At 43.9% G+C, this 14,632-nt stretch overlaps 1 protein-coding gene across 1 annotated transcript in view; it reads left to right on the top strand.

Annotated features, from left to right (window-relative positions):
- The first annotated feature begins 74 nt into the window (after positions 1 to 74).
- DCAF13 (DDB1 and CUL4 associated factor 13) overlaps positions 75 to 14,632 on the top strand; it is a 47,815-nt gene continuing 33,257 nt past the window's right edge. Inside the window, exons 1-5 of the mRNA XM_077493144.1 lie at positions 75 to 255; positions 1,725 to 1,924; positions 5,691 to 5,798; positions 11,657 to 11,746; positions 14,403 to 14,558. Coding sequence (XP_077349270.1) covers positions 186 to 255; positions 1,725 to 1,924; positions 5,691 to 5,798; positions 11,657 to 11,746; positions 14,403 to 14,558 — 624 coding nt within the window. The 5' untranslated portion in view covers positions 75 to 185. The remainder of the gene's footprint in view (positions 256 to 1,724; positions 1,925 to 5,690; positions 5,799 to 11,656; positions 11,747 to 14,402; positions 14,559 to 14,632) is intronic.

Here is a 14,632-nt window from a genome sequence, read left to right on the forward strand (position 1 = left end):
TAAACATGGCGGCTGAGGACGTTGACTTCCCCACGTGACCCTTTAGTACAGCGGTCCTGACCAACCTAGATGAGGGCAGTATTGGCAGAGTACCGGAGTAAACATGGTCGCCGCGTTGGCAGTGATGTCATCTCTGTGAGCCGAGGTCCCGGTTCCGGCCACACGTGGTGCTGCCAGTGTTTACCATGAAGGTGAAGGTGCTGTGCAGGAATCCGGACGACTATGTGCGGGAGACCAAGAAGGATTTACAGAGGGGTGAGTGCTCTACACACCCGGGGGAACTCATAGGGGAACACTTTCTAGATCTGGCCATACACTGTACGATCTCCTCCAGATGTTCCTTCAGCTATGCAGTACAAGGGCCTTCCTGATTGGATACTGATTCAAGGAAACGGGTTTTTGTTCTTCCCAGCGATGAGTTCGCTTGTATAGACTGGGATCTAAGCCCAGATGGGTGGGAAGCCTGCATTAGATTATCATCTGTGACTGGGGCATCCCCCAATATGTATATATGTATGTGGGGTCAAGTCCAGGCAGATGATTGGCCCATACGGGTGTCAGCTCCCTGGTGGGTTTAGACCTTGGTCCGAACACACCCATCCACATCACTAGTCATGTTACATAGTATTGGTAAAACTAAAAGAGATGGTACAATCTAATTGTATAGTGTATGACCAGCTTTATTCCAAACCCACCTGAGCTGTGCCACCAGGAAGCTGTCAAAGCCATCAATCAATCATAGATGTCAAAGGCATTCCCTGTCCTGGAGTTGCATGTATACATGCGACAGAGGGGAATGCCTGTGATCAGAGATAAGGACAGCTGGGGGGGGGGGGGCAAGAAGAGGAGGATGGGGACTGCTGGTGGGGAGGGCAAGAAGAGGAGGCTGGGGACCACTGGTGGGGAGGGCAAGGAGAGGAGGATGGGGACCGCTGGTGTGGAGGGCAAGAAGAGGAGGATGGGGACCGCTGGTGTGGAGGGCAAGAAGAGGAGGATGGGGACCGCTGGTGTGGAGGGCAAGAAGAGGAGGATGGGGACCGCTGGTGTGGAGGGCAAGAAGAGGAGGATGGGGACCGCTGGTGGGGAGGGCAAGAAGAGGAGGATGGGGAGGGCAAGAAGAGGAGGATAGGGACCACTACTGGGGGGGCAAGACGAGGAGGATGGGAACCGCTGACGAGGGGGGGCCAAGTGGAGTAGGATGGGAACCGCTGACGAGGGGGGGCCAAGTGGAGTAGGATGGGAACCGCTGACGAGGGGGGGCCAAGTGGAGTAGGATGGGAACCGCTGACGAGGGGGGGCCAAGTGGAGTAGGATGGGGACCGCTGGCGGGGGGCCCAAGAAGAGGAGGATGGGGATCGCTGGCGGGGGGAACCCAAGAAGAAGATGGGGATCACTGGTGGGGGGGCCCAAGAAGAGGAGGATGGGAACCGCTGGCGGGGGTGGCCAAGAAGAGGAGGATGGGGAGCGCTGGCGGGGGGACCCAAGAAGAGGATGGGGGTCGCTGGCGGGGCGGGGGGGGGGACCCAAGAAGAGGAGGATGGGGACCGCTCTGTACAAAACCATTACAAGGAATCGGTAAGTATAACACCTTTGTTATTAAAATAATAAACCTTTAGAATCACTTTAATGGGCAAAGTAACAGAAGCTCTGGGCTATGATTGCGTACATTATGTTAGTGTGACATATTTTAAGCTTCTTTTTTTGCACATTTGTTTTTTATTTAGTTCCTCGGAACTATGATCCTTCCCTGCACCCATTTGAAGTTCCTCGGGAGTACACCAGAGCCCTCAACGCCACCAAGCTTGAGCGTGTCTTTGCCAAGCCGTTCATTGCTTCATTAGATGGCCACAGAGATGGCATCAACTGTATGGCGAAACATCCCAAGAGCTTGTCAACTGTGTTTTCCGGAGCCTGCGATGGAGAGGTAGGGGCCTCACCACAACCAGTTATAAAGGCTTTACCCCAAACATTGAAAGTGGGACTCCACCCAAAACGTTTTAGGTCTTAAAGTAGAACTATACCCTCAATAATAAAACAATGTCACTTTAACCTCTTAAGGACAGAACCTCATTTTGAAATTTGGTGTTTACAAGTTAAAATCGTGTGTGTGTGTGTGTGTGTGTGTGTGTGTGTGTGTGTGTGTGTGTGTGTGTGTGTGTGTGTGTTTTTTTTTTTTTTGCTAGAAAATTACTTAGAACCCATACCTTTTTAACAACTTCAGCCCCGGAAGAATTTACCCCCTTCCTGACCAGAGCACTTTTTGCGATTCGGCACTGCGTCGCTTTAACTGACAATTGTGCGGTGTGGCTCCCAAACAAAATTGACGCCACTTTTTTCCCCACAAATAAAGATTTATTTTGGAGTATATGATCAGCTGCGGTTTTTACTTTTTGCGATATAAACAAAAAAGCGTAAATTTTGAAAGAAACGCATTTTTTACTTTTTTTCTATAATAAATATCCCCAAAAAATATTTAAAAAAAAAAGTTTTTTTCCTTAGTTTAAGCCGATACGTATTCTTCTACATATTTTTGGTAAAAAATTGCAATAAGCGTTTATTGGTTTGCGCAAAAGTTATAGCATCTACAAAATAGTATTTTTATTTTTTTTTTTTTTTACAAGTAATGGCGGCGATCAGCGATATTTATTATGGCGGACACATTAGACAATTTTGGGACCATTGGCATTGCTTAAAAATTGCATTGATTACTGTAAAAATTTCACTGGCAGTGATGGTGGTTTACCACTATGCGGCGCTGTAGGGGTTAAGTGTGTCCTAGGGAGTGATTCTAACTGGGGGGGCTGTGTGTGACACGTCACTGATCAGCGCTCCCGATTACAGGGAGAACTGATCAGTGACAGTGTCACTAGGCAGAACGGAGAGAGCCGCATCTTAAGACCCCTTTCACACCACGCCGCTGATAGCGTGGGCGGTAAAACGCCGCTATTTTAGCAGCGTTTTACCGCCGGATTTGCGGTGGATTTGCGGCACATTTCGGCCACTAGCGGGGCGCTTTTACCCCCCGCTAGCGTCCACGAAAGAGTTAAAACCGCCGGCAATACGCCGCAATAGCGGCGTTTTGCTGGTGGGATTACAGCGCTGCCACATTGATTTCAATGGGGAGCAGCGGTGGAGGAGCGGTAAACACACCGCTCCTTCACCGCTCCAAAGAAGCTGCTGGCAGGACTTTTTTCTGACGTCCTGCCAGCACACCGCTGTAGTGTGAAAGCCCTCTGGGCTTTCACACTAGAAACAACGGTGCAGCTTCTTTAGGGCGTTTTGCAGGCGCTATTTCTAACGCTATAGCGCCGGCAAAATGCCCTGGTGTGAAAGGGGTCTAAAGGACAACATACAGGTACATTAATCTGCCTGTACGTGCCCTTCTCCTGCAGTATATCTGCGTGAGGCGGTCAGGAAGCAGATAAAAAAACAATGTAAAAAAATGGAATGGAGCCCGGTGGAGGCCATCTTCCCCTCACTCAGCTCCATACCAAAGAGGGGAGCAGATGTGATCACTTCCACCGCTGTCGGCGGCTCCGGTAAGTGCTTCTCCCACCACCAAAAAAAGTATACTAACAGCGAATCCACCGCTGAGACCACTTATATCGGAAAGGGGACCGCCTGTTCAAGAAGTGGATACCGGAGTTATGGCAGCTAGCTGCTGCCATAACAATGATATTCCACTTCATACAGACGACGTATAATGATGGCGGTCGGCAAGTGGTTAAAGCAGTACTCCAGGAATTCTAGCACTGTTAAAAAAAAATAAAAAATAGGCAGGTGTATAGGGAATTTAAAGTAGAACTATAGGCAAAACTTTTTTTTTTTTTACTTTTATTTTTTTTTTTCTTCATCTTGGATAGAAGAAAGGGATGTGTCCCCTGTCATATTTTTTTTCCGCCATCTGTGTCCCATTGTGGAGATTTCCCTTCACTTCCTGTCTCATAGACAAACAGGAAGTGAGAGGACATCCCTGCAAATTAGGGGAATTCCTTGGGGACCTCCAGGTCACCAGATCTAGCGTCCCCATTCAAAGATTTCCCTACTTTTGGCTTTCTGGTGACAACCCAAAATTTGGGATTTTACTTTTCTTTTATGTTCACTTTCGATGACAACAGTAAACAGGACAAATAGAGAGCGTTCATTTCTGTAAGGAGCTCACGCCACAGACGGCAATAAAAACCTGAGAGGTGTCACATCGGTTTTTGCCCAAACTCCCTATCCTTTAAATCTGCTATTGTTACTATTTTCTTGTCAACTGATTTTGATGACCGTATCATTATGCAATTGCTTTTGTTACATCATAACCTATTTTCTTTATTTTGTTATTTAAAAAACAGAATAAAAGATTGAAACAGAAAAACTGAGAGGTGTTCTAATCCATCTGCACCGAAACGAAAGAAAAAGTTTTGCCTTTAATTTCACGTTAAAGTGTTACTAAAGCCACAACAGTAAAATGAGTCTGTATTTGCTGTAAAGCATGCTTGTTATACTCACTGTGGATCCTAAAGGGTTAATCCTCCGTATAGTGTAAAAAGGCTGTTTGATCCTGTCTTCTCTGATCCTCCTCCTCCCCCTTTTTTTTTTTTTTTTTTTTTCTCCCCAATCCATCAGCTGATAGAACAGAGCCTTGGAGGCACTCTGCACATGCTCAGTTTGGTGTTTTTCTGTCTTTTTTTTTTTATAAGTGTATTGCAAGCGTTTTACAGCTTCAGGCGTTTTTTGTTTAGCCAATAGAAAGCAGTAGGGGCAGTAGAGGGGTGGAGAGCTGCTGTTTGAGCGGAAAATGAGCAACATAAAGCTTGTAAACACTCAAGTCAGGCATTTCTATTGAAAACTATGGGGCCAAAAACGCTTGTAATCTGACAAAAAGAAGCTCATGTACTTTTTTGAGTGACAGATGTTTTGCTTCAGGTTACAGAATGCTCAGATATGAACAGAGGCCATTGAAATGAATGGGATTTGGCTCGTTGAGCATTTTAGAGCTACAGACTTCAGGCAGAAAATCGCTCCGGTGTGAACAGGGCTTAAAGTGGTTGTAAACCCTTACAGACCACTTTGACCTACAGGTAATCCTAGATTAAGGCTCTCCTGTAGGTCCAAGAAATATCTCCTATACCTACACGGTTTAGGAGATATTTGCAAATGACAGGTACTGCTGTCTACAGCGCATAGGCGCACTAAGCATGCTGCTCCTAATAGCAATCATCACGCGGGCGCATGGTGTGACGTCATCACGGCTCCGGCCAGTCAAAACGCCAGAGCCGCGAAACCCGTAAGTCACTCCAGGTGTGATGGCGGCGTCGGAGGAGGATGACAAGGGTCGCTTCGGGGGCTTCCGTCTTGGGTAAGTTATTCATAATGAGCTAGTATGCTATGCATATCCATTGGTGAAATTTGGAAGGTCCCTTTGCCAAGGACAGTCATTGATTGGCAGGGTCTCATAGCCCATTGTTCTTGATAGGGAGTTTGCCTGCATATGATTACCCATAGACATGACTGGATGGAGAGGAACAGTGCAGCATATATGGCTGCTGTCTGTCTACTTAATATTAGAAAAACCCAATAAATATATTAGGACATTTTAGAGAAAAAAAAACTGATGTTTTGCAATTCAGAAAAAAAACGATGGGTTCCCTTTTAATAGTGTGTAGTATAAAACTGACCGCCCTGTTGTTGGTTTTTCTCAGGTGAAGATTTGGAATTTGGCCACTCAGAAGTGTACCAGGACCATACAGGCACATGAAGGATTTGTCCGAGGACTCTGTGTTCGCTTTTGTGGAACATCATTTTTTACAGTAAGTACATTTTACAGCCGATTTGGTGCTGTATCTGTGTTTTTTTTTTTTTCTACTTGACTTCATGTTTTAGTACTTGCAAAAACAAACTTTATATTTTTAGGCAAGTCAAGTTTTTGTGATCTTGTGTCCCATATTAACCACTTAAATTGGAAGTAAAGTCCCCTATCGTTTTCAGCCAAGGAAGCTGCCATCTTTGCCTCTGTTTTAATCTTCAACTGCCAAGGTGCTGCACATGTGATCCGTTATGACACCAGCCATTGAATGGTTTGACAGTTTGGTTGAGAGCACAACCAATGTGCAGTTAGCATTCCCGGCATGCCGGAAATGTAACTGTTTTTTTAAACTGTTTAAATCGATCTGTTTACTTCCACTTTAAAGTGGTTGTAAAGGCATAAGGTTTTTTACTTTCATGTATTCTATGTAAATCTTCTGTGTGCAGCAGCCAACCCCCCCAACACTTACCCGAGCCCCCTCTAGATCCAGGGATATCCATTGGCGCCGCTGCTGCCAATCAGGAGACGGGGCAGAGCCAAGTCAGCTCCATGTTTGAATGGACACACAGAGCAGCAGCTTGGCTCTGGTGACCCCATTGCAAGTTGCTTGCTGTGGGGGGCAGGAGGGAGGGGCCAGGAGGAGGTAAGCATAACATGTTTGTTATTAAATATTATTATTATTATTATATATATTTTTTATAAAAAAACAAGATCACTTTAATCACTTGCTTACTGGGCACTGGGCCCAGACCAATTTTCAGCTTTCAGCGCTGTCACTCTATGAATGACAATTGCACGGTCATGCCACAGTGTACCCAAATTAAATTTTTATACTTTATTTTTCACACAGATAGAGCTTTCTTTTGGTGGTATTTTATTGCTGCTGGTTTATTTTTTGCTAAATAAAACAAAGGACCGAAAAAACAAAACCATTTCAGAGTTTGTTATATAATCTTGAAAACAGGTAATTTTTCTCCTTCATTGATGGGCACTGATAAGGCAGCACTGATAGGTGGCACTAATGGGAACTGATAGGTGGCACTGATAAGGCAGTACTAATTGGCACTGATAAGGCGGCACCGATGAGGTGGCACCGATTATGAGACGCTGATGGGCATTGATTGGAGGCACTGGTGGGCAATGATGATTGGCACGGTGGGCACTGGCAGCTGACACTAGTGGGCACAGAAAATGCAGCTGCAGCTTTCTGTGTAAGGGACCAATGTCCCTCTGATTACTGAGCTTCTGTTTACATCACGTGATCAGCTGTCATTGGCTGACAGCTGATCATGTGGTAAGCGGCCATGATCGACCCTTACCCTGATCAGCCGAGTCTCATAGACTCGGTTATCACAGAGGGCGCTGAGCATGACCCGAAGACAGCGCTTGCTCAGTAGGCCTGCGATGTAGCGGTCTTTCGGCTATAGTGCGGGCAGCATGTAGTTGAGGTCCACCATATAGCAGTTTTACTGCTACAGGGAAGCACCTGTGCACCGGAGTGCATGTATATACATGATCTGACACTTTTGAAAAGTGTGGGGGGGGGGGGGGGCACGCAGATCTCTATTCTGACAGGAGGTAAGGGATGAAATTTGTGTCCATAAATTTCATCTCCTCCCCTAGTAAAAGCACCTCCCACAGCATACTAACACACTGGGTAGGCACACAGTTAACCCTTTGACCGCCCCCTTTGATCGTCATTAGTACAGTGACGGTGCATATTTTTAGCACTGATGAGTGTCCCCAAAAAGTGTTGGTGTCAGAATGTCCACTGCAATATCACAGTCCCGCTTTAATTTTTTGATTGCGCCATTACTAGTAAAAAAAAAAAAAAATAATAACATGGCGTTTGCAGACACTATAACTTTTGCAAAAATATACGCTTATTGGAATTTTTTTTTTTAACAAAATGAGTAGCAGAAAACACCAATTTATGAAGAAATTTGATTTGTTTTTGTTTTTTTATATATTTTTATTGGATGGATAGATATTATATTATATATAATTTTATAAAAACACCAATAGAAAGTTCTGTTTGTGGGGAAACAAGGGCATAAAGTATTTGGGTACGACGGTGCAATTGTCAGTTAAAGTAACACAGTGCAGAATTGCAAAAAATAGCTTGGTCATGAAGGGGGGTAAATCTTCCAGAGGTCAATTAGCCAAAAGACATGTTTTTCCACACAAGCTATAAACGCCATCTTCGCTCCAGTAACACAAAATGGATGCTACTACCATACATTATACTAATGCCTCATTATTGATATTTGTAACTATTTAGTAATAACTCATATTAACAATAATGTATACTGTAATGTGTGTCAGTAAGGATAATATTTCCTTACACACCATGTACTTGTATGAACAAGTATCCTTTCTATTTTTATGGGTTGTTTTTACAAGGTAAGGGTGCAAATATGCTTTAAAGTGGTTGTATACCCAAATTTTACATTTTTACTTACAGGTAAGCCTATAATAAGGTTTACCTGCTGCAGGTAAAATTAATATCGCCTAAACCTGTACGGTTTAGGAGATATTTACTTTTCATGCAGACGCTGACGTCAGCGGTGCATGCGCTCTGAATGCCCGGCTAAAGGTCTGGTGTTCTGTCTAAGTGCCCCCCATCGAATAGTGCCCGCACATGCACAGGACAAGGCCGCACTTCAGCTGATTTGCCAAGAGACGTGACCAGGGCGCAAGCGCAGGAGGCATCTCTCGATGGGAGATACCATTTCACGGCCACAATTGAAACCTATACAAACGGGGGGACGCCGTAGTTCTCACGTGCCTCGTTGTTGTGGGGAGGCTTTACAGTGTGCTGATGGTCCGGTTTTGCCTGTGTGACAGGGCGGGTGGCAACACAGCCAAAATCAGCCCTTCAACACAGCCACTAGCCAACCCTCCAGCAGCAGCAAAGCACAATCTATGGTCTCACTGCTGTTTTATATAGCTTTAAATTGTGCCTGTGAAATGGTTTCTCCATAGAGAGATACCGCCTACGATGTGCGCATGCGCCCTGGTTACGTCAGCCCAGCTGATTGGCAAATCAGCTGTTGTACTGTTCCGTATGGCGCATGCGCAGTACATGCTGAGCACTTCTCGACAGAACATCGGCAGATGCTGCCGGACCTTGCCAGGAAAAAAACTTTCTTGCCCTGGAGTGACGTCAACCCGGAAGACACGCTGAGGGTAAGATGTCAGCTCCCTCAGCGTGGATGGGGCTCTGATACGGAGGCTTTGTTCTGAGGTAAGTATTTCATAATGAGCTAGTATGCGCTGCATACTAGCACATTATACCTTTTTGTCTTGCAGGTGTTTTGTTTTCTTTTTTAATGTGCGGGTATACAACCGCTTTAATGGTGGTCCCACCAGCAGCACACAATTGCTTTTCCTTTTTGTTTCTGAATTGTTCTGCTCAGCTGCCTACAGCAGAGAAATACCCAATAGTCCTGGATATGATGAACATGTAATAGTATTCCAAAAGCCTCCCTTATGATTATGAACATTAGGGAAGGGCCCAGGCATGTTTGGTTTCTAGTCTGAACCCTCCTGATCTATCGCACCAGAAAGCTGGCACTGTGCACCGCCAATCATAAGCGGCTGAGGCCTTCCCTGCCCAAGTAAACAAGGATCTTGCAGCTTCTCTTCGGCTGTGGACCCACCAGGTGCCAAACTAAGTCCACCTAAGTCCAGTTAAATGCAAAGCTCCACCCAAAAGGGGAACCTTTGCTTGTCTCCTTTTGACAGGTTCCCATTTCTGGCTGGTTTCGTCAGCAGAGTCACTCGGAATTCACCCCCCAACCCCCTTCCTCCTTCCCCTCGCTGCCAGCCCATTCACAAAGTGCTTCACACATGGGCAGTAGGTAATCAGCTGTGAAGCCGCAAGGCCTCTCTGCCAGTTTCCCTTATGGCAGCAACCCCCAGGAGCCGATTGAAAAATTGTCTGGGGTGAAGACACCGCTGGATCCAGGGACAGGTCTAATATTAAAGGTCAGCAGCTACAGTATTAGCAGCTGCTGACTTTTCCTTTTTTCTGATGGACCCTGGAGCTTCTCTTTAAATTCCACACAAACAGGTCGCACTCTAACAATGTCATTGTCTATTCAAGAAACTTTATTTCATAGAATAATAAACTAAAAAAAGTCCTGCGCAAAATAAAAAAGTAATAAATAATCACAAAGTGCACGTGCAAAAATAAGGTGCAAAAAATGCAGCAAGACAAGATAGTGAACACAAACTACCATACAAAGTAATAAACGAAAAAAAGTCCTGCGCAAAATAAGGCAAAAATATATAGTCCTGAAATTGCTATGTGCAAGAAAGCGTGTAAATAGATCAATATAGGTGTAAATAAAAAGTCCATATAATCATAAACACCAACGATGAAGGATAAAATGATGAACAGACGGTGGTATAAAATCCCAAAAGTAAGGGCTCTCAGAACTCTCCCCTTAAAAAAGAGAAAACCGGCTCATCACAAAAACAGGGGGTATCCCACTTCACTCCTCATATTCAGCCACCAGAGGGATCCTTAACTGTGCCAGATTAGAGATGATCGTTTCTATATCCGGCCACTAGAGGGCCATTAGTAGCTCATGTACTTATAATAATAACCCAGACGATGTAATCCGTGGTGAATGGCTCAAAAAAAGAGGGGGGGGGGGAAGAGAGAGAGAGAGAGAGAGATCCAATGGTGTAGTATTTTAAGAGTAAAATAATCAATTTATTGATGTAAAAGCAAAATCGGACTCTCACATTTTAATAGAAAAACACACAGCAAGAGAAGATAAAATGGTGGCGTGGCGTCTTCCGCCAGTCCTACTTTACTTCCGTTACGTTCTACGGCCACTCCCTATGCGTTGCGTCAGACCACGTGACTTCTTCATGATCCCCCTGTTTTTGTGATGAGCCTGGTTTTCTCTTTTTTTAAGGTGAGAGTTCTGAGAGCCCTTACTTTTGGGATTTTATACCACCGTCTGTTCATCATTTTATCCTTCATCGTTGGTGTTTATGATTATATGGACTTTTTATTTACACCTATATTGAACTATTTACACGTTTTCTTGCACATAGCAATTTCAGGACTATATATTTTTGCCATATTTTGCGCAGGACTTTTTTTCGTTTATTACTTTGTATGGTAGTTTGTGTTCACTATCTTGTCTTGCTGCATTTTTTGCACCTTATTTTTGCACCTTATTTTTGCACGTGCACTTTGTGATTATTTATTACTTTTTTATATATTTATTTATATTGATTAGTTGAAGAGGTATTTATATACCCTATTTGTATTTTCCACGTAGTAGCACGAAGGCCCCTTCTTTTTATTTCATAGAATGTTGCGTGCTGCAACTCCCTGTCTTTAGAATGCCTGCCTAATGCATTTCACCTTCTGACGGCTTCCAAAAGGGAAAGTTCAGTTTTTAATGCCTCCTCCTCTTGACTAAATGGCACTTTGTTTGGGGGGAGTGGATGGTGTGAGCGGGTACCTGGTTTTGACAGACTTTTTGTGGAAGTTCTCCCCCGAATCGAGCGCCCCCCCCCCCCCCCCCCCCCCCGTAGTCTTCTGGGTCACGTGTGACCATAAACGGTGCGCAGTGGGCACCCGCCTGTGAAGCCGCAAGCTGTCACAGCCGGGCGCTCACAGTTGAGATGTCAAGGCCAGGGGAAGAGCAGCGAGGGAAAGGATGGCTGGGGTGAGGACATCGCTGGATCCTGGGACAGGTGAGTGTCTGTTTATTAAACGTCAGCAGCTACAGTGTTTGCAGCAGCTGACTTTTCATAAACACAAAATTACTAGAGCTCCTCTTTAATCGTTGAAAACTGCCTCATTTACTTCTGGTGTTTTTTTTTTTTTTTTAGGTGGGTGATGATAAGACAGTAAAACAGTGGAAGATGGAAAGTCCAGGATATGGAGAGAAGGAGGAACCTATACATACAATACTGGGAAAGGTAGACCACCAATTATGTCCTCCCTTTTTTTTTTTTATATATATATATATATATATATATATATATATATATATATATATATATATATATATATATATATATATATATATATATATATATATATATATATATATATATATATATATATTTAAAACTTCCTTCTATCATGTGCGGCACACTTTACACGACAACAGCAAGCTATAAACGTTCATAGCATTAATTGAGGGAAATAAAGGAAATCAGCTAATTATAGTGATTATATGCATAAATGTGACTGTTTTACCTTATTATTCTATTATTCCATTCTTTGCAGACCTCTGATATACTGCATTGCTAAAATTGTGACACCATTGTTTCCTAATTCTTCTTTTGACTTTACACCTCCCTGTGTCAGTTGCCCAAGGGGAGAAGAAAAATTGCTGTTCAGGATCCTGTAAGAAAGGCAAAATATCCAATAGCTTTGTAAAAATAAATGTAAAAATCACTATATCGGGACTTTGTGTGAAACGGTCATAAATTAAGCAAACCGACTCCAAGTTGTATCATGTTTATACTATGACCCTGTGATATCCTAAAATTCCCAATTTAGCCAATTTAGTGATTTAATATGTCTCTGTATTGTGTGTGTGTGTGTGTGTGTGTGTGTGTGTATATATATATATATATATATATATATATATATATATATATATATATATATATATATAATGGGATGTGGTGTCTTAAATCATTTTAGGGACTGTAGTGTTTTTATCCAATAGCTCTGATGCACACCCAGTGAACAGTCAGGGAAAACATATTCCTGTATTCCTAATAAACATATATTAGCACACTTGGGAAAATGGGAGAGGGGATTCTACTGCCGCCTTTAGTGATGTTGGGCTCAGAAGTGTTATTGTACCTTTTAAACAGGAAAAGGGACCCCTTCAGGTAACCCTGCTCTCAATTTATTTATTACTATATACATGTCCCATGGTAACATAGAGTATAGCATTAGACGTGGTAGCATGGCTTCTCCATGTATTTGCAAATGTAATCCCACTTTTTTTTTTTTTTATTGAAATACTTGGGTTGTTTGTGCTGACTAGCTGTATATAACTATGTATTACTATATATGTGTGTGCGTGTATGTATACGTTTGTGTTTGTGTTTGTGTGTGTTTGTGTGTGTGTGTGTGTGTGTGTGTGTGTGTGTGTGTGTGTGTGTGTGTGTGTGTGTGTGTGTATTATGAGATATAGATAGATATACATACCTGCCTTTACTGCCAAGAGTAGAAGAAACAATGGAACTTTAATATGGTGAATATTCTAGATCATGGATTGCAAGACTTAGCCCTTGTACACACGGTCGGACATTCCGACGGAAAATGTCCGATCGGACCGTGTTGTCGGATATAATCCGACTGTGTGTGGTCTCCATCGGACTGTTTCCGTCGGAATATCTGACGGACAAAGTTTTAGAGCTGGGCTATAAAACTTACCGACAACATGATCCGATCTGACTTTGTCCGATTGTGTGTAGAGAATTCCGATTGGACAAAGTGCCACGCATGCTCAGATCAAATTCCTAGACCAAAGCTATTGGCTACTAGCCTGAACGTAGTCCCGTCGTAACAAAATAACGTTGTCACGTTGCATACGATCAGATTTTCCAATAACTTTGTCCGACCGTGTGTATGCAACACAAGTTTCGGACAAAATCCGACAGATTTTGTTGTCGGAATGTCTGACCGTGTGTACAAGGGCTAAAGCCTGGTACGCACTATCAGTCTTTATTTCATTTGACCCAGCGGGTCCAGTCTGAGCCGCTGTACTAAGGATTCTACATTCGTACATTGATTAAAACCCCCCGCTGAGCTGTTGTGTTCTGACATTACTCCGGTCAGTGATCTGGAGCCGGTCGGTTGCTAGTTTTCCAGCATGCATGTCCAACAGAACAGGGCCGAACACACGGGCCGAATGTCAAGTTGTTTTTATTGGTCTGACCAATGTTGCTCGTCATTCGGCTCGTGTGTACAGGGCTTAATTCTACCGTTCTAATATTTGTTAATGTTACATCCCTGTTCAGCATGTAACCTGAAACATGGTGCCATTCCCCAGCTCCACAGCCTCAAACAACCCTCTCACTTACCCAGATCATGGGGTTCTTCTGCCCACAGGCTTTAGTTAGCTTTTTAAATGGGTGCAGCTGTGTATGGCCCTGTCCACACAGCCATGTTATCCATTACACTGATCTGTGAATGGAAAACTACAAACCCCATCTGACACCGTGGTAGATGGACCCATGGATGTCAATACAGCACAAGTGTGGTGACATCACCACACTTGTAATAATCCATTGATTCTTTCTCCCCTCCGTAACTGAAGGTCAATACCTAGGTAAAAATCTAGGGCCAGTGAATAGCCTGCAGGAATCTGTGCATTGTGCTGGTGGCTGGTCTTGTCTCCATGTAGTTTTCTGCAGGCAGCCTGTAGTGGATGGAGCCTGTTGGGGCCCCTCTGATAGGTCTATTCCTTGCACAGGCTTTGTATAACACAGAGGTGATACCATGGCTATTTTTACAAAGTAATATCTTGGTTTGCAAAGGCAAGCTCTGAGTGTAAGGACACTTAGTAGTGTTCAGCTAATAATAATTTTCTGTGTTCTCTGTCTGCAGACTGTCTTTACAGGGGTGGACCATCATTGGAGGGACGCTGTGTTTGTTACATGTGGACAGCAGGTGGACATCTGGGATGAGCAAAGGACGAGTCCTATGAGATCTTACTCCTGGGGAGTGGACAGCATTTCAAGCGTACGATTTAACCCCATTGAGGTAATATGTTTGTATATGCAGCATATAGTATGTGTGCTGGGTTCAGAGACAGATTGGCAGGGGGGTGGGGGCAC

The sequence above is a fragment of the Lithobates pipiens genome, unplaced genomic scaffold, assembly GCF_037356315.1.
Source record: "Lithobates pipiens isolate NorthernLeopardFrog02 unplaced genomic scaffold, aLitPip1_a1.2 Scaffold_19, whole genome shotgun sequence".
Taxonomy (NCBI): domain Eukaryota; kingdom Metazoa; phylum Chordata; class Amphibia; order Anura; family Ranidae; genus Lithobates; species Lithobates pipiens.